General features: G+C 38.5%; 2 protein-coding genes across 2 annotated transcripts in view; both read right to left on the bottom strand.

The window, feature by feature from the left end:
* The window catches only part of LOC579589 (sushi domain-containing protein 2), a 29,315-nt gene extending 13,753 nt beyond the window's left edge, over window positions 1-15,562 (bottom strand). The window contains exons 1-9 of the mRNA XM_030979671.1: window positions 15,320-15,562; window positions 8,701-8,828; window positions 7,885-8,184; window positions 6,649-6,786; window positions 5,653-5,815; window positions 4,569-4,817; window positions 3,881-4,178; window positions 3,003-3,278; window positions 2,557-2,689 (exon numbers count right to left, since the gene is read on the bottom strand). Coding sequence (XP_030835531.1) covers window positions 2,557-2,689; window positions 3,003-3,278; window positions 3,881-4,178; window positions 4,569-4,817; window positions 5,653-5,815; window positions 6,649-6,786; window positions 7,885-8,184; window positions 8,701-8,828; window positions 15,320-15,395 — 1,761 coding nt within the window. The 5' untranslated portion in view covers window positions 15,396-15,562. The remainder of the gene's footprint in view (window positions 1-2,556; window positions 2,690-3,002; window positions 3,279-3,880; window positions 4,179-4,568; window positions 4,818-5,652; window positions 5,816-6,648; window positions 6,787-7,884; window positions 8,185-8,700; window positions 8,829-15,319) is intronic.
* Window positions 15,563-19,239: 3,677 nt separating this feature from the next.
* Window positions 19,240-25,030, bottom strand: part of LOC100889130 (sushi domain-containing protein 2) — a 43,330-nt gene continuing 37,539 nt past the window's right edge. The window contains exons 13-18 of the mRNA XM_030979670.1: window positions 24,276-24,533; window positions 22,970-23,227; window positions 22,009-22,278; window positions 21,587-21,701; window positions 20,910-20,966; window positions 19,240-20,447 (exon numbers count right to left, since the gene is read on the bottom strand). Of these exons, the coding sequence (XP_030835530.1) occupies window positions 20,429-20,447; window positions 20,910-20,966; window positions 21,587-21,701; window positions 22,009-22,278; window positions 22,970-23,227; window positions 24,276-24,533 (977 nt within the window). The 3' untranslated portion in view covers window positions 19,240-20,428. The remainder of the gene's footprint in view (window positions 20,448-20,909; window positions 20,967-21,586; window positions 21,702-22,008; window positions 22,279-22,969; window positions 23,228-24,275; window positions 24,534-25,030) is intronic.

Here is a 25,030-nt window from a genome sequence, read left to right as displayed (position 1 = left end):
ACCTTCTGACCTCAGGAACTCGGTCCTTACTGTGTCTTTTTCCACATGGTGCAGTCACTTAAAATCCCATCTTGTCGATGCACCTTGAGTTTAATATGACAATGTTTGGTTTATATTTTTATGCAATTTATCTGAATTTTAATAAGTAATTCCAGTTAATCGTATTTATCTATATATATACATTAATATTTCTGTAGGGGTAAAGTAAAATGTTATTTTAAAGGCACCATTAAATTTGAATGTTCACTCTCAGTTGGGTCATTACTTAAATTTCCAATACTATTATGAAATCTCAGATATTTAGCTTAGCAGTGCAATATAATTTTTAGAAGAATGTTTTGTAGTTATACATGTATATTTTAATAAGCTGGCCTGCCAACATGCCACAACATTTTTACTCATATTGTTAATACTTATTTTCCATAGATTTCAACTGAACTTAATAATTTACTCTTCACTTGGTAAATAGATTATTGAATGACCTTTATCACCTTATTTCTCTACATGTATATTCACTATTCAGTGATTTTAACCTCGACTGAGTTGGTTCTTTCAACTTTCGTGCAATTATCCTTCAATTACACGTATATGCATTTACTTTATCTGTGCAATATTATCTCTGTTGTAATGTCACATTTTGCATGTTTTTTAATACATGTATTATGTTTAATGTATGTATAGGTTTATATGATTTTCTAGGGTTGAATCACACTACGGATACGAAATTTCCCCTCATAATCATTTTGTGCCACTTTTTTCTGCTGGTGTGGTCATGAGTCTCCGGCGTGTGATGCAGCCCTGGAAAAATTTGAAGTTTTTGTCTTGATGCATTTTAATTGTGGTACATACATGTATCTCTTATATTGTCTTTGTCACATAAATCTGCAACGCTGGTTGCATCTGGTTGGATATAGGTGAGGGCGGTCTGCGGACTATAGTTATTTGGTTAACTTTGCCCAATGCCTGGCAGCACAGCCGGGTGCACCCAGTGTTCCTTTTTTGTGTGTGATTTGCTATTAATTGTTTATTTTCAACTCTGTATTTTGATATCATGTGTTTTCTGCCAAATAAAATAATAAAAAAAAAAAAAAAAAACTCAGACCGGCAAACGACCGATTTGTAGCCTGCTCGGTCGCCGCTGGAATTTAGGCATCGCCCAACGATGTTTAGAGAAGTCGAGCAGACTGTAGAGCTCGAGCGATGCCTGGGCGGTGCCCTGTCGATTTCCCGTCGATCGACGGTCGATTTTAGGTCAAAAGCTGCCGTCCGATTTTGAACTCGCCGTCCGGCTGCCAACAAGGCTACCTTTGGGGTTTGTGACCAAAGCAAAAAAGGTGCCCTGTCGATTTCCCTTTGGTCGCCGGTCTATTTGAGGTAAACCAAAAAAAAATGGGCGAAATCGGGGAGCTTATCCGCGCGGCTTCCCGGCAGTGACCGACTGATGACTCCCCGATTCCCGGACGGTCTCCCACCTGCCGCCGGCTGATTTTAAAGAAATTGCCCGGCGGACAGTCGGTAATCGGCGGAGCACCAACATACGTTCGGTGCCCGGGCGGTCGCCCCCGAGCACCGACCTAATTGAGCGTTCGCCGTCGAGCGATTTAGGTCAACAACCGAAGCCGGTAGGTCAAAGACTGCCGACCGATTTTGAAATCGCCGCCCAGTGACCGACTAATCTCTCAGCGGCGAACGGGCGGCAACCGCGCGGCCGCCTTTGACCTAGCGGCTTCGTTTTGTGACTTAAATCGCTCGACGGTAAACGCTCGATTAGGTCGATGCCCGGGCGGCTACCGCTTTCTTCCTTTCGCATTGTATTTTTTGTCTACGATTTATTAAAACTTTTGTTGAGGTAATTTGTTTCAGATGTATATGTATGTATGTATCGATATGTGTGGAGTCGTTAGGTGCTATATACGGTAGTGCAGATGATCAAGTGAAGCTCCAGGAAAAACAAATCACCTTTGTAATTTCCATTCATTTCCCAGTGCCTACTTTTTGTGTTATATCTTCGCTTTCTCTCTCTCTCTCTCTTTCTTTCTGCCCTCACCTCTCTCTTTCCGACTCTCTCTCTCTCTCTCTCTCTGTATGTTTTCTTCACATTTTATTGACGTGTTTAACCACGTCCTCTCAATTCTGCTTTCCTTTCATGTCTTTATTTGGTTTCTTTATGACGTATTATTACGTCTTACCTCTATCCCACGTCTCTCTCTACCTTCTAATCTTTTTTAAATCGTAGCTTTTCGAGTCATCTCTGTCGGCCCCTTTGCGCATCTAATGGGGAAGGGATGCACATATTTTGACGCATAATAATTCTCAAAGTAAAATAAAATCATTACCCGATAAAATCCTAAGTGCGGAAATTTGTAAACTAATTTATTGTTGCACGGAGGGTTACTATTTGTTGCATGGTTGCATATTTTCTTGAAATCCGATCATCCGTAGGTGTGTGTGGTTGACTTTTTTCTACTTTACCATGCACACCACTCTCCCTTTCTTCTTCTGTTTGTTAAAAAAAAAAGCAACACCAAATACATAATTATACGAAAAGGATCATACCTTATGAGGTTCTCCATATGGGACGATGCCCCCATGGTGGTATCGATGACTGTAGCCCCCTCCCAGATTATCAAATACATTGATGATCATTCCATCAAACCCATAGCAGCACTCTTGTCCCCCTCCTAGCGAGCTGAAAAAACAAAGCGAAAGTTGACTATTACACTTTTTCAAAAGACATCTATCTTCTAAGCTTTAAGACACGTCCTATTGTATTTTTTATGAACCAAATTAATATTTTAAAATGAAAATTGTATGAAAATGGAATAATTCCAATATGGATTATATTATTGACGTCCCAACCTCTCAACCAGAGGTTAAAAGACTGGTCGGTAGTACGTGGACTTCAAGGTTATTTGGTTTAGCTTGACGGGTTTCCTAAACTTCCAATAGAGTTTTGAGAAGCTACATGTAGCTCTTCCACATAAGTGAGTAAAATAAAATACCTCGGTGAGTCGGCTCGTACGCAGTGTATTGCTCCAGGTTTATGGATGCAGTTGCTAGGCGACAAAATGTCAATATCACACAGCGGATGCGGACTAAACCTCCCTATGTCGATTTGGGCCTGGTCAAGTGTACATGGGCACGGGTGTGTGGCGGACAGAAAGGAAAGATCAGACCGAATTTCTTTTCCAATCCAATCATTGCACCAAAATGTTACGTCATCGCCGTTGTGCCACTGTAGAACATGGACCTTGCTCCAGAGGGCAGCATGTGTAGAACTAAAAGAAAATAAGAAAATAAAGAATAGGTTACTAAGGAAATACATTTAGACATTGCTCGAATGGCATATACCAAGAACACATCAACACTATTGGTCTACATAAGGTAACATGACAATATATGCATGGCATATTCTTTGCATGATGGTAAAAACTATTGTTTACATGTATGTAAAAGTTATTTTAATACTGAGCTGATGTCATGGATCTAGACATACCGGCTCAATCAGCCTTGTGACGTAGTTCAATGCGAAGCGCTTATGCTCATCAAGGTGCAAGCAGAACATTGTGGGAAAATTATTAAAATAAATTTGGATAAGTCAAATTATACTGGACCTACCAGTATTGCCTATGTGGGATACAAAGCGAATTACAGCCTTCTTTTATTAATGTGTAAACTATCATCGCCTAAGTGATCTCAGGCATGTAAGGTACTATACAATCTTCCCTCGTGATCAGCCCAAAGATCACCTCTGGGACAATGGTTCGTCGGACTCAAAAGAATCTATGAATATTTAATTATTTATATTAATCATCAAGAACGATAGATGAACTCAGACTACATTTTAGGTGCAATATCACACATTTGCTTTCATTCTTACTCCTCCGCTTGACCTCCAGATTCCAGGACGCCAATAACACCGACGTCGAAATGGATCTCAATGGCAGGTAACCCTGAAACGCTGTAGTGACCGAGATGGTAGTTAATACTTTGTGCCACTATGATCAGAGGTCCACTAAACTCCACGTCATTGTCTTCTTGGTAGCCGTAGACAACGATGTCAACCTCGTCCACGCTTTCGAGGGCATCTGTGTTCCATGTGATCTCGAAGTTGGACTCTCTTTGGTGGCTTTCCGTTACCGAGGAAAATACATTGTCAGGAACGTCCTCGACACTGACTAGTGGGCAAAAAGAAAAGTTCATCGTTTAGATAATCTGGGCATGGTTTCACAAAATTGTCAGAAATACGAGTTCGTCGACATCCTTTTGAAGCGTCTACAGTGTGTATTACAATGAACCCGCGTTTCAATGGGATGTCGGCGAACTTGGACTTCCGACATTTTCGTGAACGATGCCCAGTTACATAAACATGATAACGAAGCAACCTATTTATCTGTCATGCTTCTGCTCAAGTCACTCTCTACTCCCAACCTCCAATCAAAGCACTGTATGTCTATGCTGTAGCCCTTCTTTTTATTATCTACATGCTTACAATAAAATAATCTCAATCTGAATAATGTGTAGATGGTTATAGCTTCAAATGAAAGACGATGTTTATATGAGCGTACTAATTGTGAAAAATCCTGTAAAATCGAACGTGACTCCATCGTCTAGAGACACGCGCAGGGGAATCCGTCCAACTTTATAGAAAGTCGGCGAAACGCACAGGGCGATCTCGTCTTCCAGAAGCCTTCCAGAAGTCTCGATTCCGTCGAAGTCACAGATAATCAGGTTGGTTGAATTGAAGCATGGTCCGTTGATAAGAACCTGAGTTCCACCAAGCATTGAACCGACCAATGGGAACAGGGAAATTGCACCTGTTAGAACGAAAACAAACCTGTGGTAAACAAAGTGGAATAAACAAGGGCGTGGCATATTAATATTACGCACTTCGGTATTCATATGTAGGCTCTCTCTCGCAATGCATTAAAGAAGTTCACGCCGGAAAGCCACACACACTCACTCACGCACGCACGTTCTCCTACACAAATGCATTCGTCTATGCACCAGGTTGTGAATTATTAATGAAAAGATGGATGAAAAAAATATTTTCGGTACATTCTAATTGACCGAAGGAAAGTGGTTTATTTTTACCCATTTTATGATACGTTAACAGATCCTGATTATTCAAAATTTAAAAAAAATTGACGAGGCAGAAGTATCACAGAATACACAGAATATATCGAAGGGAATAGGACATGTTTTTATGAAAAGAAACACGTGAATCATATCTAACTCTTAACAATGTATTGAGGTCTGGTGTGAAGCCGTCCGATAAAAAGGACACAATTGAGTTCATAGAATGGTTGAGTCAGGGAGAAAATGTGGTAGAAGGGGTACAGAAGAGTGGATTGAGATGCATGGGTCATGAGTTGAGAGAAGAGGACGAGGAGCCTGTGAAAAGAGTGTGGGATCTGGAAGTAGATGGCATGAGAGGAGAAGGAAGACCGAAGATTTCTTGGAAAGAAATGATGAAGACAGAAAGCAGTACGGTTGGTCCACAGAGGAAGTATGCTCGAGACAAGAAGAAGAGGAGAGAAGGAGTGCCATCAAGACCCGAAAGTCGGTAACCTCTTTTTGGAGGGAAAATGCTGATGATGATGATGCTGATGGTTGCAACAACAAGTGCGAGAATAGTAATTGTTTACATACCAGAGGTGGTACATTCTAGTCCTTCAATGTTTGAGTTGTCCGTTCTAAACACCCATCTTCCGGGTACACCGATGTTCGATGTCGTTTCGATATCGACGACGACCGCTGTCTGAGATCCAGGGACACTATAAGAGGTCACTCCGTCACCAGCGTTGAATCCAACCTAAGAGGCAAACATGTGACCTTTGAAGCAATAAGTCTGAACACATGTAACTTGAGACGGGATTAAGTAATTCCTTTATTCGTCTCATTCCATGTCTTATTGCTTTGTCCAGTGTTGATGTTTTTTTAAAGAGTAAAAGTCTTGAGAGTTCTTTTACCGATTTATTAGTTGATGCGATACTTGATTGATATATTTTTGACGTTGAGCTAGATAGAAATAGACCAGACGAATCCAGCATCTTTTTCATATTATGGATCGAGATCTACAGTAGCTTTTACATTCTCCTCTTGTTGTGTGAAACTCCTCCTTATTACAAAGTGGAGTTCGAGTTAACGATTACAAACAATTGGGTGTGAAATGTGCTTGTCAGAATAACTGCACATCCCAGTACAATAAGGTTTAGAATGTGATTGCCAGAGAATTTATGGGTGGCACTCTAATATTGTAACAGGTGTCACTAAAGAAATGAGCGACAATTGAATGAAATACTAATATTTACCAATGCAAAGTTCTTCTAAGTCCAAGTCACTACAATAGAACGATAAGGCACTGAACCAAAAGATCCTCCGAAATTAAGACCAGAGTATTACAGTCTCAACCGAAATGACCAACACCAAAATGACAACAGACCCTACCAAAAATTACATTACACCGAATGGTTGAGAATTGGACATTCTGAACTCAATCGGCTTGGAGTAGGTTTGGCGATGTGACTGGATGATGTATATAAATGGGAGGGGCTACTGTAATACATGAGCTCGTTACCGCATTTATAAGCGTGTATCACTTTTATAAGAAGAGGGAGCTTCGACCCAAACGATGTAATAATTTACCTGAGCGGGGGTTCCACCAAGACCAGTACCACTATCACCACCACTGGCAGTTCCCGTTGTCCAGTTGATATCACCGTAATTAAAGATGGCGAAGGAATAGCGACCATCCGTCACCATCACAGCTTGAAAGGAATTTCTCTGAACAATGATACAAACATGTTATCAAAACCTATATTATGATATTAATATGAAACGGTTTTGTTTAATGAATAAATCCATACAACAAAACGGGTAAAACGGGTGAATGAAAGTGACCCGCAAATTTAAATACTTTTGAATAGTGGAAAATATGAACGGACCAATTTAAAAAAAAACAAAAAAACAATTGATATAAACGTTACTTTACGAGCCAAATCGCATTACTAGTCAAGAAGTGTTTTACACATTTTCAAAGATGACATTTGGATGGTTTCTAGGAGGTTTGCATTAGGCTCAAATACCTGATGTAATTCCTTTATCGTGTATGCAAATTGGCCGACACTATACTTTCAAAATGGTAGAATGTCATCTAGTAATTGCAAGACCCCGTAGCATGCATGCTGGGGTTAGTGGTTTAGAAAATGTTCTCATTTAAAGTAGTCAGGGCACTTGTTTGGATAAATTATATTACCTTAACATGAAACAGTTCCTGAAAGCCATGTTAAGGTGGCGACAAATGATAAATGAATAGGGAAGCGGCGAAAAACCTCTTTTCATATCTCTCGCATTAAAGAATGGAACAGTCTCCCAGATGACATAAACAAAATAGTACAACTCTTTCTAGGTTTAGAAGGTTATCTAAAACGTACCTACTTGAAAGACTGACATTTATTTTTATTTGCATCTTAGTAATTTCTTATTCTGAAATGCTTTTTGACCACTAAGGACCTACTCGTCAGTGTGCCTGCTGTGTATAGGCCTGTGTGTACGTGTGTGTGGGTTTGTATGTGCGTGTGTGTGTGTGTATGTAATAGAGTATTTGTATGTACTATATTATGTAGCTTAGTATTTTCATCCATTGTATAATCATACGTAACATTCTTTTTACTGTAAATGTATGTATCTATAGGGCCCCGCTCACAAGCTTAGCTTCTAAAGGGGTCCTAAAATCATTCAGTTTATGATGTAATCAATTTAGAATATGTTGATTGATGTACTATTACCAGTCTCTTTTTTATGTAACAGATTATATCATGCTTTGTGTGGTTTTGAATAAAATGAACTAAACTAAACTGAACTGAAAAACAGTGTACTTACGATGGAGGTATCAGAAGCACCGAAGAAAGCCACTCTGTCCCAGGTCGCGATGTACATCCATGACGACATAAAGTCTCTCATTTCAACAAATGATGCTCGTATAATTCCATCGGCTTCGAGGAACATGCCGTCGTTTTGGGCGAATCGTAAGACCTGTCGATAGGATAGAGTCCCGCCATTACGCGTGTCGATATCAGCCCAGAATGGGGTCAAAAGTCGTCGGCCATCAGCGAGTGGAAACGGTACGGAGGTATATTGACTAACTCCCGCCAAGAACGAGATGACACCGTTATTGTTGACCTGCATCAACATTTATATGTAAGCGATTGGTAATAAAATTAAGTGTAAAAGAGGGGGGGGGGGGCTGGTGATATTACAGAGAGAATGGGAATGAAAGTACAAACACGAAAACAAATGGGAAACAGATAGAGAAAGTTGTTTTATTCTACCCAATAACTTGGCGCAAATGAGATCTGGCAGTCTTGAAAAGATTGTCTGATGTTCAGTCATGCATGCAGAGATTCAAATGAAAATGGTACCTAAATGTACTGGGGGGTAACTCTATCAAGACATATCATGATGAAACCCATGATTAAATATTCATACTTCAAACTATACAACTTTTAAAAAGTGGGACATTTTTTTCTGACTCACTCTGTACATAGAACATCGAAAGATGATCAATACAAATTTACTTTATTTATTCCAAAAAATATGTCATAACATCCTATGTTTGATAAACGTTTACAAACTTGATGTCACATAACGGACGAGTACAACTAAGTTTTGTGTTCCGATAAGCTACGAGGGACTTACAAAAAGACTGGTGTGGTCGTGATCGAAGAAAGGAAAGGCGACGGAAATTGGTAGCTCTTCTGTGGAACCGTCATCGTTGGCGGGTAGGAATTCATCCCCTTCATTCAATCCAAATGGGAAAAACAGACCTGAAAATGATAAGAATAAGGGCGAATTATTATAATACTAACATCAATATCAATACTAATCATAATAATAATGATGATAGTTAATTATTTTAATTGATTTATTTATAAAATTTCAACGATTTTTAAGGTGCCATTACGACCGATATTGTTCTCTTTCTTAGATGACCCGGATGCTGATGAGGCACAATGAAAGAATGAATATAAATCTTCAATTCATTACTTTATTTATAAATGTGCGCGAGCGAAGCGTGCGGGCTTTGGGGGTACATTTGAGAAAAAGATTGCCCCCAGTCGCATTAAATTAGGGCCAGTTATTAGGATGGTTATGACAAAATATATTGTTTCTGGGGAGATGTGGGGTGATAAGATCATTTCATCGTAACACGTACAGTAATCGTGTATCATTCTTTCAACATAAATGACATTTGGTGTTGTTAATGCAGCTCTCATTATTTAAAAAGCTCTGGCAATGTATTTACCTGAACATTATTTAACGAAGGGCACTTAATTTTCTGACCTTTTCTATAAAGTTCAGAAGAGCATTAGGTTTAAAAGAGGATAGGTCGGAAGATCCCTTTTAGAGAGCACGATTATATTTCTAATACGGGCACAGTTCGTTCTCATGAAATGTGGGTTATTTTGCCTCTGTCACCGGCTCCACTGCCTTTTACTTGTTTGTAGAAAATATTCCTGTTACTACACAAAGTAATAGGGCGTATTTTTTTTAATTAAACCAAAGGGCAATTATATCAAAAGTAACGAGGGGAACTTATCATTATTTGAAACTTTGAAAGAGTCACTTATTGTGCAATGTTAATTAAGGGCACTTAGTAAAAAGGAAAAATGGCCACTAATCAGAAGGGAGACGGGCAACAGAGACAACTGTCAAAGTAAAAGGAGCATTTCCCAGAACAAAAAAGTGGCATTGCTCTTACCCAAAAAGTCATTTATCAGAGGTGAAAAAGGGTCATTTATAAGGAAGGGAAAGGGACGCTTTTTACAAAATAGGGATAAGAGGCACTTTTCTTAGAATAAAAAGTGGCACTTGAGGCTTATTCTAAAGTATGGGGGCACTTTACCCCTAGTAGTTCCCCCTCCCCTCCTCTCACCGGGGCGACGCCTCTGCATTAGTGACTATTATTTTTGGAACATGGGGAAATATATGGTTATGGCAAAATAATGTTAATGTTATCTCCAAACCTATAACATAAGGCATTATCTTGTACGAAGTTTTACTTCTCTCATTTGACACCTCATGAAATGGTAAAATGAGGTTTTATTAAAAAGTGATATTAAAAATCCGTCAGTATTGGTTTAAATGGCGGCCATTTTTGTTATCAGTAGGTTGATTTTGGGGTAATGAAGTACACTGAACACGTTGGTACTTAACAACCTTTGAAAACATTCGATGTCTCAAAAACTTGATCCCCCCCCCCCCGGTTGATGATATCCCTCAGCGAACCTGTTTGTAGAAGTTATCGCAAAGGGGACAGATAACAATGTTGACTTAGGATGTATTGTTTGGTTGTTATGACAACTATGTCTATTTTACTTTGGAATCGATAATGGGAATATTAATAATCAATAGACGTGATGCTTGTTGAGAGAGATATAGAAGGGAACATCTGTTTATTGCGACAGAATATCGAGCCACGTTTACACCACAATTCCCCCACATTGCGACTTGGGTTCTAGGACAATCACAATCACCCCCAGAAAATTAACCCCCGAGGGTAACTACCCCCCAAGGACAATTACCCCCCGAGGACAATTACCTCCGAGGACAACTACCCCCCCCCCCCCACCGAGGACAATTACCTCCGAAGCGAAGACAACTATTCCCAAGAAAAACTACCCCCGAGGAAAATTACCCCCCCCCCCGATACAATTACCCCCTCCCCGGAGAATTACCTTCCCCGGGGACGACTATACCCGCCCCCCCCCCGAGGACAATTACCCCCGAGGACAGCTACCCCTGTTGGACTCAGACTCTGGAACCCGTCCAGTGATATGTACATACGTATGGGCACATTTGAGAATATTAAAAAAAAGGAAAAGACATTTTGAAACTTGTTAAAAATTAGTTTGTAATCAACACACTAGAAACGATTTAAATAATAATAATAAAAATAATTCGTCCTTATATAGCGCATTTCAGGACGGCAGGCCCTCTCAATGCGCTTTACAGAGATATATTATTACCCCGGTCATCGTATTCATGCTTACTCGCACACAATGTATGCACATTTTGCAACCACACTAATTTTCGCATCCTACCGGGTAGCGAATTTTTTTTTCCCAAACAGGTTTACCTACGAGAGTATAATCCTGCCTCCTGATTGGTTCAGAGGTATACGCATCATGAATATTCATGACTGAGCTGAAAGATACTAGTAGTATTACGCATGCGCGTGACACCAGGCGAAGCTGCTCATGCAGCTCATCGAAATCCAAGTTTGAGCATAGACGTAATTTGTATTACGTCTATGGTTTGAGTTCGTTGATGCAGCGCAGCTATAGTACGTAGGCTATACACTGCATGCATGGATATGCATGCGCAGTGATTGGCTCTAAGTTATAACTTTTACATGAGCTATAGTATTATGGCGGAGTCTACAAGTACAACTCTCTGCAATTTTGGTCGCTCTAAAGAAGAGAATACCGATTTCTTCTGCAAGAACCATACAAGTCTTTATGTAAGTACCACAATATTATTGTGAAATTGTAAATCGGCCCATCCCATTTTTATTTTAATGCTTTGAAATTGTCAGTATATAGTGTCAGTAGGTTATGTTATTATGTATTCTGAATTAGTCTCAAAAGCAGTGACACATGCATGCAATATAATTTACATGGAGTCTCAAATTTAGTTGACAGAGGCAGTGAAATAAATGTGTGTGGGGATTGTATCTTAATAACAGAAAATGTAAAATCATATCCTGTGCATGTCATATCAAGTTTAAATTCATGAAAGTAGGTCAAAGGTTATGAACCTGCTGTTTGTATTTATTGTTGAAAGCTCAAATTAATGCAATGAAATGGATGTCCTTTAAATATTGTTTTAATTCTGATTTAAGTAAGATAATCTTGAGAAAAGAAGTTTGAAGATATAAAGATTGAAAAGGACTTAGTCAGATATTCATGTTTAAATAAGAGATGAATCAGTGTAATGTGCACTTGGTATGCATATTAATAATAAAAGCTTGTCTTTGACATGTGTGTAGAGCCTGTATATATTACTTTATGTCCTTTGTTTTCTTTGGCCAGGTTCATCTGTCACAAAGGAACCAGAACCACTGATATGTTTGTTTGTTTTGTTTTATTTCCACTTTTTCATATCAATACAAAGAAACATACAAATAAATATAATGAATAACATGTAAGTTTGACAAAATTTGTTTCTAGTTAAAATAAAAGTTTCATACAAAAGGAAAAAGCAGGAGACCACATGTCGTAAGCGTAAATGCTTGAACATGACCGTGGCCTCTGCCGAGTTAACAAAATAAAAGAACAACCCATGCAACTGCATTGTATTCAATGTTAAATAAGATATAAGTGAAGTGATTAAAAGTGAGCATGGCTGAATTAATTTGGAGTGAAAATAACAAAACAAATTTAGTGAAATATTTCATGTTGAGAAGTGCATTTGTGCAAGGTGCAAAAATTAGCTTGGTGGAACAAAAAAGAGACTAATACCGTGATATTAATTGTGTGTTGGTTTCAGTTACGGGTGATAATATTAAATGTTTGTCAAGATATCATGCTCGGAGCAACACAGTGGCTTTGACCCACATCCAACCATCTCATGTCGGACCATCCTGATAAGATAATTCATACCCCTTGTGTGTGTCTATTGTGTATTCTTGACAGCTAGTGTGTGCATTTGTTGCTTATGTGTTTGTAAATACATGAGGGTGGGTGGGTGTGTGTGTTTATAGAGAGAGAGAGAGAGAGCGAGAGAGAGAAAGAGAGAGAGAGAGAGAAAGATAGTGTTTGTATGTATAGCCTATGTGTGAAATTGGAATATTAGTGTGTGTACTGTAAGTGAACTCTTTGAGAAAAAAAATCCTCAGTGTAAAACTATATAAACCAAGCACCAGAATAACCAGAAATGTTCAAAAACAAACAGACCCCCCCCCCCTTCCCCCAATAAAAATCCCCTCGCACCACAGCTAGCTCACATACATTTTGTACACCTAAATGGCCAGCAAAACTGAAGTCCACGCGCATGCGTAATACATATACTAGGTACTGCAGCTCAGCCACAGTGCTGTGAACTCAGCTCGTGAATATTCATGACGCGTATACCTCTGAACCAATCAGGAGGCAGGATTTTACTCTCATAGGTAAACCTGTTTGGGAAAAAAAAAATCGCTACCGGGTACCCATTTAAAACCCGAGTGGAGAGTGGCAAATGTAGATAAATGTTTGTATGCGGGAACCTTGCCGCCAAATGTACATGAATAAAAAGCGAGATATTCGGTCTTGACCTTGATACACGAATATGGGGATATTCGGGCCTCTCGTTACCCTTATTTATCATGTTTTTAAAGGTAATGAGTGTGGTAACAATGTTATCTCGAGAAAAAAAAAATATAATATATATTTGGGTGCCTTGCTGTCAAAATATTGTCAGCGAGCAAGGAAGAAAAACACTATATTATCTTTAGCATGTTATTTTCTCATGTCATTACATACATCACAAAATTTACGTTTCCAAATGGAATTAACATTCTCTTGCGGCACCTTGGTTGAAAAACGCTGAGCTGGAGTTATAAAATCAAATAAGATGAGTTAACAGAGGGCGGCTATTTTTTTTTATTTTAACATGGCACCGTAAATATAACTTGAAGGCGATTTCTGTTTCAAAATAATTTATCGTACAAGAAAACATATTATTCTCCAGCATGTCAACAGAGATATGTATAGATAACGTGAAGAAAACCTTAATTTTGGATCATGGATAAGGGCCCAATAAACATACAAAGACAAATACACGATCAGTTGATTAAAAATGTTACAGAGGATGCATACATGAAATCTGACGTCCTAATTTATTTGTTGTGCCAATTGTTGGTGAGAGACGCTGTAACGCGTACTCATCTGCGCGCAATGTATTGTTAAATTTCTAAGAAATGTAATTTCTGTTCTTTATTCTGTGGCAAAACTACGGGGAAATTGGGCAAGCCCCCCCCCCCCCCCCCCTCTCATCGATTTGAATAATTTGAAAAGACTGAAATGAACTTCATAAACAACTAAGAAAATAAAAGTTCATGTAATTTTCTGGCATTATACGTCACAGTGTTACAAATTCCTCAGGGGTCATTGTCATTTGGGGGGTACTCCTGGGGTGGGGGGGGGGGGGGTAATTGTCCTAGAGGGTAGATTTCCTCGGGGGTAGTTGTCCTCGGGGGTAATTGTCCTCGGGGTAGTTGTCCTCGGGGGTAGGTGTCCTCGGGGTTAGTTGTCCTCTGGGGGTAATTGTCCTAGGGGTAGTTGTCCTCGGGGGGTAATTTTCATCGGGGGTAGTTGTCCTTGGGGGGTAGTTTTCCTCGGGAGTTAATTTTCCCGGGGGTAATTTTCCGGGGGGTAATTGTCCTCGGGGGGGGGGGGGTGATTGCCCAGGGGGTAATTGTCCTGATACACACTTCACACCGACTCCATAATATGGTCAACTATTGGTCGTTGGTGGTAATGTGCTGCCTCAACCATACCAACGAGCCCGTTGGTATGACTTATCTGATAATGATTATTATAGGTTTTCCCACCCAACTTCGTAAACTTAGCATCCGAATTAACGTTACGTTCATTCAAGTTCGTGCGAAATTGAATGACTATGTAGATCAACATTCAAAAAGCTAATTGCGTCTTTCAATTTGATTTAGTAGCATGCGATTTCATACTCTTGTCACGGAGAAGTGCAAAACGAGCATTCAATTTAGAAAAGCGTGCAAAGAGCATTCAAATTCGCGCCGGACAGACGGTGGTATGTATTCGAGCATTCAATTTCGTGATTGAAAGAGGTTGCCCATAGACGAAAATGAAACCGCAATTCGACAAAGAATTGTCCTCCCACTCAACTTTGGCGAAATTGAATGCCGCTTGCGCATTTCCAAATTGACTAAACCAAACGTTAATTTGAATGTGGTTGTTTCGAAAATTCGGTGACTCGAAACGAAATTGAATGCAAAAAGTTTAAAAATGAAACAGGGAAGTAACGAGGGGAGAGAATTTGCTCGAACATGAATGCACGTTAGTGAAATTGATCGCTGCTTTGACGAAATTGGCCGGGAAAACCTATATTACTAATGTGGTTTTTAAAAAAGACAGAGAGAGAGAGAGAGGAGAAGAAAAAATAGAGATGGGGGTGAAATTTGTTTGATGGACAAAAATGAATGTTGTTAGCCTTCAAAAGACAAGAACACAAGCCTTAATAATTTACAAACAATATTATTTCGGAAAGTTGGATATAAATAATTGTATGATCTTACTTTGATCTGCCTCTGATTTCTGAGGTACATCGAAGATGATAGCCACGCAGAAGAAAATAGCAACTTTCCAAATCATCGCAGAGAGTTACAAGTCTGTCAATATTTTAGAATCCGTCCAATAGGCCTATCTTTTGCAGTTATCTTCAAAATATAGCGTCTTTCTTCTTCTTCTTCTTCTTCTTCTTCTTCTTCTTCTTCTTCTTCTCCTTCGTCTTCTCCTTTCGTCTGTGCTCTGCTGATCGTCGTCTGTCTTTCTATGATTGTGTTGTTGCTCAGCCACCTGGTTTCTCCCTTTACACGTTCTGTCCACTCACTAGTTCACAGCCTGGAATGTTCTCACTGTCTACCGTACTCAATTCGTCGCTTTACGGACGTGCGCGCCAGTATATCTTCAAAAAGATTGCGCAAGCATACACATCCTGGTTAAATAATTATCTTGACAATAAATTAAATCCCTATACAAACAACCGCAAAGACAAACATACAAGGTGTAACTGTATTACAGATTGGTCACGCACTTTGATTTTTATTTTATCAAGAATTACAATGTAATTTCGTGTAAAAACATTCCAGTCAGAGAGGATAATTATGTTTTCTGCATTATCTACTTATTGATTTATTTCAACGGTGTGGATTTACGAGGTTAATGATGTCCAAAGATTGAAACATAATAACAAGTGTTCGGATCAAACACCAATTATCATGATAACTGTATGATAAGCGAATGCATGTGGACTTTGCGTCATTATTTTGGGGAATGTCTATACGGATATCTGATGTAGAGATAGTAGTAGACTAGCCAATCATAATTGGAGGTAATACGTGGCATCCATGCTATAACCTTTGCAACAACAAAAAAAATAAGCAATAATGTGACGGTAGGAGTCGATGCAGTCAGGCGCGGATCCACGGAGGGGGTGGGGCGACGGACTCGGAACCCCCTTTGGACTTAAACAAAATATAAACAAAATATATGAGTGCACTACCACCCCCCCCCCCCCCCAACTACTGACCGAAAATGTCGATCTGCGCAATTTACACATTTACTGGGCAAAAACGAAAAATTAATTATGCTTACATTATGCATCACACTATTGTCAATACCAAGTAAAATGTTGGCAAAGATAATTATTACCCGTATCATAGATGCTGTTGACCAAAGTCTTAGAAGGAAACAAGCAGGTTTTCAGAAGGGAAAAGGTGCACTGACCAGATATTTGCACTACGTAATACCATGGAGCAATGTACAGAATGGCAGAGGAAACTTTATATTAGTTTTGTTGACTTTGAAAAAGCAATGGATAGCATCCACCGAAACAGCCTTTGGAGAATACTACGCAAATATGGGATACCAGTGCAACTAGTTCTTGTAATTTTCACATGAATAGTAGGAAAAAGTAACCATAAATTCCAAGTGAAGACTGGAGATAGGATGTGTCATGTCAGCACTGCTCTTCAATATCGCCATAGACTGGGTAATGAGGCAGGAAACTGAAAACCCAAAAGAGGCATATTATATGGACCTTTTTTTTATTTGAGGACCTCGACTTTGCAGATGATCTCGTTCTACTTTCACACACCCACCAGCATATGCAAGAAAAAACATCCAGACTCAGTGATTTTGCCCAGAAAATTGGCTTGAAGATCAGCCAAATGAAAACAGAGGTGATGACTCTGAAAATCTCGAACCCTTTACCAATACAAGCAAACGGGGAAGACCTACCTATAACTGAGGAGTTTACTTACCTGGGCAGCACTGCCAGGCACGACGGACGCGCAGGCAAAGATATTAAGAACCGTTTTGATAAAGCCAGAAATGCATTCAGAATACTCAACAATATATGGAGATCACAGCAGTACAGCATCAAGACCAAGTTAAAGTTGTACCAGAGCTGTGTCTTTTCCACTCTTCGGTACGGCTCTGAATGTTGGAGAATGACAAAATACGACCTCAATAAGCTGTCGGTCTTCCACACAAAGAGCCTGAGAAGAATATGTCGCATTTTCTGGCCGAACACCATTTCAAAAGAAGCACTGTATGCCCAATGCCATCAAGGCAGCATGGAGAACATCATCATGAGCAGAAGGTGGAGATGGATCGGACATGTAATGAAAAAGGACATAGATGACATCACACGAACAGCCCCAACTGGACACTAGAAGGCGATAGAAGGAGGGGAGGTCCTTAAAACACTTGGAGAAGAACTGTGGAAGGGGAGAACCATCCAAAGACTGGCCCAGTATCGGAAGGAGTGGAAGACGTTTGTTGCTACCCTATGTGCCAGGAGGTATAATGGGCAGTAAGTAAGTAAATAGGGGTCGATGCCATGCAAGTAGTAACTCGTATTACAAATATTTTTACTCAAAATTTGAAAGTAGAAAACTAGGCTTTTTGATTTTTTGATCACAAAAAGTATTATCTGATATTAAAAGGAATTTTAATTGATGTAATTTTTATCACAAGTTTTAGGTAATTAACCTTTTAAATAAACAATTGAAAGTGGGATACTACACAAGTAATTATGTATGATGAAATGAATCATGAAACTGTGATATACTTCGAATAAGGGGGTTATAAAAAACTACCTATATTTTAACATCAAAATAATACAACATAAATCTGACGACTGAAGCATTTTTCTTGATTCAACATATGACATATTTTGTCATGCCAGATATTATTTTTAAAAAGTCATTTTAAATTAACCTAGAAGAATTGATGTCTTTTTACGGGATGCGCATTTTGAGTGAAAAGCACACTTTACATGCCAGTTACGATGATGACGACGACGATGATAATAAAAAACATGGAGACTCTCCCTCCTCATTATCTGATTGTTTCTTCTTCTTTTTTTGTTCCCTCTATCTCTCTCTCTCTCTCTCTCTCTCCCTCACTCCTCTTTCTCTCTTATGACCTCTTTCGCTATCAAACTGATGGCCACATGTCACCTCCAACAGCCGTTGTAAAAATATATATTTCTTTAAATTAATGCAAAAGAAGAACAAGACTACTTTTAATCAAATCAGCTAACTTTATTTTCGCCTTGACAAGATCGAAATATTTATTTATATGACAAGTCGACTGCTTAACCATGTAAATCTAATATTTATATTTTCCAAAATTGTATTACTGATGTAGATTTACCACAAATTATGAAACAACTATATACATCGTCGCTGTTTTCACGAAGTGACGGTAGTGAAAAAAAATTGCATTCACTTTGCGTTACGATTTTCCTCACTACCGTCACTTCGTGAAAACAAGGACGACATATAGAGTGAACATTCACACAAGGACAAGATCATTGTAAAGTTCCATTAACAAGTTATTTTTTTCAATCTTTTATCATGATAATACATTTAAAATTAAAGAACAAAACAATCGTTGGCTTCAAAAGAAAAACTATTTCATTGAACTAGGACGACTACTGTGTTTGTAGAGTTGTGCATTAAAATAAATTTGTTTATTTTGTGTACATGTAATTGTATTCATCGTAATTTGCATGTGTAATGCCTGATTCTTGTCATCATTTTTGTGTATTCCTTTGCTCCTTTCAACCATTCTTCCTTTGTGTAAATCTTCCGTCATATTATGACCTCTCCCTTTGTGTTACCCACATCTGATCAACCTGTTGTGTTGTGTTATGTTTATCTGTTTCTTTCTTTTCTCACCCACTCGCCCACTCGCCCAACCCACCCACCGAACCAGACCAACGGAAGACAATTGTGTCTTAATTCAGGAATTACATATTGACTCTTCGCAAAAGTGAAGGCTATATATAATCCTTTTTTTTTCTTCATCGTTTTCCTTTTAAATGTTTTTCAGTTCCCAAGTGGTATGACATTATCTTCTTTTTTATTCCTTCAAATTTCAAATTCAAATTTAATCAATTAAAATAAAATATGATATGATTAATTACAATCAACTGCATTTTTTTCTTCTTTTTGGCTCGAATATATAAACAGCAAAAGTCATAATTCGGGAAAGAGATACCATCTCTCTGGAGAAGTGTTTGCTCCTATATATGACGCATATAATTGTCTTAGTGCTTCTCAATATCTTAAATGTTATACGGAAATCAAAAGATAAGTAGGCCTCTGACAATTGTCAATGACTTTTACCTTATCTTAAAGACACACGTTCTAAAAAAAAAATGTATAAAGCTTTTATGCCTTTATTCAGATTTCCATATACACAATTATGAAGAAGAACTTAAATTTTGTTACATAAACATAGAACATTGTATCCTACATTATAAACACAGACAAACTTTATTTTTTTATAAGTATCCAAACTAATATAGTACACAAGAACAGAAATTGTGATACAATTCTACAATTTGGGAGGAAAACAAAAAAAGAAGAATTTTTAATATAGACAAAAGCCAAAGGTGACGGTAATACTTCATATTAATATTTTCGGACACAACGTTATGAAAATTAATATTTGTTTTACAGTATAAACATAAATTCTATGCAAATTAATTGGTTCAATATTTAATTAAGCAATCTGAATCATTTGGGACCACTGTAAGAGGTGCAGCGCCACCTCTTGGTAAGAAAACATGAAATGAGAGAGGAAACTAATCTCAAAAGGCTGAATTTAAACAGCGTGAGATAAAACCGGAATATAACAGCTTCAATGGTAAACGAACCTACTGCATCTAAGAGTAGTTTATTGAGAGTCATGGTAAGATACTACCCTACAGCAACCACCGTTTAACAAATTTATGTTAAAGACATAATTATTAAGTATGACATGTATAATGGTTATGAATATGGTTATCATTTGGAATATATATTCACGAACACTGCGCCGTCTCTAATATCTAGTTCCTATTGGCAGTTGAAATTGATTTAAATCATAAACTTAAAAGACGAAGCTACACAAATAGCGTATAATAGTAAAGTGTATATGCTCTATATCAAAGCCATTTATGTCTGAGTAATAGCAACAAAACATATTCTGAGATTTGTTTTCTCCAAATAATGAAAAAATAAAAAGCCTACAAAAAGCGTCAATATGATTATCCACTTATGCATGTATTTGCAGAGATTACAAAACAGTGGCTTCGTCCTCACGCGTCGATCCACTCGTTGTACCGAAGTTCACTGCGAAGACTCAGCACTACAGAGAAAGAGGGAAAGAAAAAAAAAGAAAAACGCCATCAACATTAATTATGTTGCTTTGGCTCTCTTTTCTGCCCACCATCACTTTTCTGGTCTCTGGGCCTGGATCTCTCATTTATGATTATATTTCTATATTACTGTTATCATCAATACTATTGTTGTTATTATCCTTTTTATTAGTATCAATATTTACATCATTATTATAATTATATTATTATTATTATATTATATTATTATTATTATCATTAATATTATTATTATTATTATAATTATTTTTTAATTACTATTATCAATTGTCTTCTTCTTCTTCTTTAAAATGTTATTATTATCATTACTATAAGTATTATCATAAAAATAAAATTTCATTATTGATAAACTTTTTTCCAAATTGCTTCCAAACAGTTTAATTAAAAATTCAACTGCGTGACCCATACTCAACCTCATGTTTAAGAGAACTTACTGGACGTAGGTAGGGTTTTCATGTACTTCAGCCTGGTCCATTGCAGGGTTCATCTTGCTAATACAAGAAACAAATTCAAACAAAATAAAGGAAGAGCGAAATGCAGTTTGAGGAGGGAATAATAAGGATTCATTATAATGACGATGGAATATACAAATTAACGGGATTGTGTGATGGTGTCAGGTGAGGTTTGTGATAGTTGTACGACACTCGTTCCGAGTGACCATTTGTATCCTTTGCGGTAATTGTCCTACGAATTTCTAGCCTTAACAATGGAACCCAACACTATACCTAAACGTAACGCTAATCCTAAGCCTAACCTACAAGCGAATTACAACTCTTATCCTTACCCCATCATTTTGAGGAAATGAAGCAAGGAATAATTGTCAGCGGGGCAAGTGTCTGACCACCCACTCGACATCCTATACAAGAAATGAGTTACAGTTGAAAACCCATATCTGTAACACGAACAATACGGCAAAGACCAGTGTAGAAAGGAAATCAACCTGAGACAATATCAATATCCCTATCGATCAACTATTAACACGTGCAAACATTACACTTAATTTCTGATCCCAATATGGATGTACAATAAAGATTTGTCTGAAGGTCTTTGATATCATGATAACCGTGCTTGTCTATGTGCCTTTTGTGCCAACAAAATAAATGCAGCATACCTAATGGACGGTGGACGTTTCTTTGGTCCGCAGATCTGAACGACGATAAGCACGATCACGACGATAAGAATTACCGATCCAAAAGATATTCCGATGATCGCGGGCGTCGAAAGAACTGTAGGGGAAGAGGAAAAACTTAATATTGACGTTAAAAATTGATACATTGATACACTAAATGCGATTAAGCAGATACAATAAAGAGTAGCTAAGCCTGATTTAGCCAAACGGATTTTTATAATCATGACATTTTTTTTTATTTGATCTGTAAGGCTATCTTGCAGATGACAAAGATTAACGTATTTTGTTTTATAAAGCGGGATAAGAAATTTCTTTCATCTAGTAGACAGAATCGAATACCTAAATTCTAACATTTAAACAAATATGTAAGGGTCCATTTGACATTGACCTCACTAAATTCTCACCTTGACCAGTTGGCGTCCTTGCAGTCTTGAAAGTTTCCGTAACATGCCCCTTTGTTACGTCAGAGGTCATAGGGATTGTCTGCCCGGATGCCTCAATGATGCACGCCGGGGTATCGCCATCACTCCAAGTACCATCTGATTGGCAGGTTAAGTTGACCACGTGACTTAGTACGAAGCCGGCATCGCACACGAATCTGGCCACGCCCCCTGACATGTAGGTCGTCACGATGGCACTTCCGTTAGCAGGAGCGGGAAGAGTTGGGCAACTCACTGAAGATATGAACGGAATATGAACAAAGGAAATACAGGTACGAAATAGTATAGCCTGCCATGAGGCTACATGCACGCTACCGTTAAAGTACTTTGTATATGCGAGCGAGCCATTGCTTCGCTGTCATTTGCATGTTTGCACGCATTCGTAATAGCAGTTACTGTTCATGCTCATTGTAGTGTGCTGTGTGTTTCGCAAGCGCTTGTCATAGATCCATCGCGTTAATCAGATTATCTCCCCAAAAAACTTGGCATGGGGGATTTAGGGCTTCGCACAATGGGGATAAGCCCTGTGGCATGAACATTCAGTGTAAGTTTCGTTTGATTTTGTGAGAATTCATTTTCTTTTCTTTTTCCACCAGAACTCACCTTTTTCTTTAAAAGCCCGTTACACACAAGGTGTTATTTTGCTGACCAAAAACAGCGTCAGTGACTCGCGCGATCTTTGATATGCCATGTGAGAGTGAAATCAAAACCAAAATGAATGCGAAATGAAAAATGTAAACACTGCCTTGAATTACTGGTGAATGGCTGTTTACTTCCTTAATTATAGTACAGGTAGTAACGAAAATGACATGACGCCTCATGCGCGACGCGGCTCTATCGTGTTATGTTGATAGTATATGAATGGATGAATGTGATTGGTGCAATAGAATGAGGGTTTGTGAGCAACCGGTATGAAAAAACTTACCGAACGATGCTCTGTTGTCGACCGCCTGCTGATACTGCACGAGTGCCTTCACGGAATTCTGGGCAAAACTCTGTGACCCCGTTGTCTGGTAGTCGAAGAAACAGAACTGGTTTGTACCGCACACCTCTACCACTAAGCTTTGGTTGACAGAAGGGTTGGCGACAGGCTCAAAGACAGGAGTGTAAGTGCGGTCGGTATGAGATTCGTGGTCCTTGCCCAGTTCGTAATAGAACAACGATTCTGCTGCGTCGATTTCCCCTGTATTGAAGCAAAGGAAAGTGACCAAAAATACATACATGTATTCCTTTGTAACGCACATGCGTGTTCAAGATCAGAAGCAACGACAGTACGACACTATGGAGATATAATAATAATAGGCATTTTTATAGCGCCATCTATCTAGATAATTCTATTCCGAGGCACATTTAATATTACCCGGGCTTTAGCCTAGCAGCCGTTTATACAGCGCTCCAGCATTTCAAGGAATAAATTCCTGCCAGGTACCTATTTACATCACCTGGGTTGAGTGTGGCAAATGTAGATCAATGTCTTGCCAAAGGACATTAGTGCCACGGCGGGACTCGAACCACGTACCTTGCGATCGACAGTCCAGCGACGTATCCTCTCATCTAAAGAATCCTGTAATAGTTAGGATGGTCTCTTCGATACCCGAGGTTAAGGAGAAGGCTGGGTTCTTTAAAAGGTAATTAATAATCTAAGAAGTATTTTGTTGTTGTTGTAATGGAAGTCTGAAGGAATATAGTGCACATACTAAAAAATGATTGCTTGTCAAATGCTTTCATTCGAAACATGACAAGAAATTCCGAGCAAACATTCATGTAAAATGTGTGTTTAGTATCCAAAACCATTATGTGTGTGCAGTGCATGTTGTGTCAGCAAGATTGAGTCGATTTTTTTTGGTATTTTTGATTATCATAAAAACCTCTTAGCGGACGCCAATACCTCTATCTCTATCAATAGTACTTAATAAACTTTTCAAAATAAATGACTTCATACAAAATGTATTACACCGGATGACCAGATTTCAACCATATCTTGAATACCTCACATTTGCTCACTCTCTGTTTCTATTCTACCTAGGACGGGAAAATTAAGTCAAGGTAATGAAGATTATAGACGAATGACTTCAGAGGTCGCAGCAAATAGAGTCTATTTATGTTAAGGTGAATTATAATTAGTGTCAATAATATATGTACTTCGAAATCAAGGGAATGAAAGATAACTATGAACAATATTAACATACAGTGAGAAAAAAGGGTTGGGAGGAAACAAAATGTGATCTTACACAGTAATCCAAATTGGTAGTGCAACTGCTCAGTAGTCAAATTAGCTGAGAGGAAAGATCCTTGAGGAGTTAGGAAATCGTCGCTGGAATTGCCATTCCACGTTCCCATCAGGCCTTGCGTCTGACCCCGGAAGGAGTCTGGAGCTACAAGAAGAATGCTCATGGCCCCCTCAGATGCTTTTAGATTCAGCCCTACCCCTCCATCGAAAGCTACAATTATTCCATCTGTGGTAATGTTGCGACCAGTTACCGAGACCCCTACGAAATCGAATAGAAGCAACAAGATGGGTACAAAAAACTCAACGATTCATGTTATTGATTAACTTATTGTAAACATCAAACAGTTGATATTTAAAGCAAAATATGAATAAATGAAGTATCTGAAATAAATTAGTTCTGCTCACTAGCTCTTTAATAAGAAAACTATTCGGTTCTCGTATAGCGCATATCCCATTAAACAACGTCTATATGCGTTTCCTGAGAGCTTTGACAAATTATTACCTGTGGCTTGTGGAAAAAATGGGATCCCTATGAAAGCTTGGAGATTTTTGGTTCGAAACTACATCAGAATTGACAATGGTGCGATACTCCTCGATACCAAGTTACTCGAAAACTGAAAGTCTTTCAACTTTTGAACTGACCAAGGTCTCCTGGTCACCTTCCCACTACTGCTAATAAATTGCGTTATCAGCATCTTCTCGATAAGAAGAAGAGGCAATAAATTCGAATGATAAATAAATAAATTAATATAATAC

This window comes from Strongylocentrotus purpuratus, unplaced genomic scaffold (assembly GCF_000002235.5).
Source record: "Strongylocentrotus purpuratus isolate Spur 01 unplaced genomic scaffold, Spur_5.0 spur5_scaffold_10, whole genome shotgun sequence".
Lineage (NCBI taxonomy): Eukaryota > Metazoa > Echinodermata > Echinoidea > Camarodonta > Strongylocentrotidae > Strongylocentrotus > Strongylocentrotus purpuratus.
This window is presented reverse-complemented; position numbering and strand designations above follow the sequence as displayed.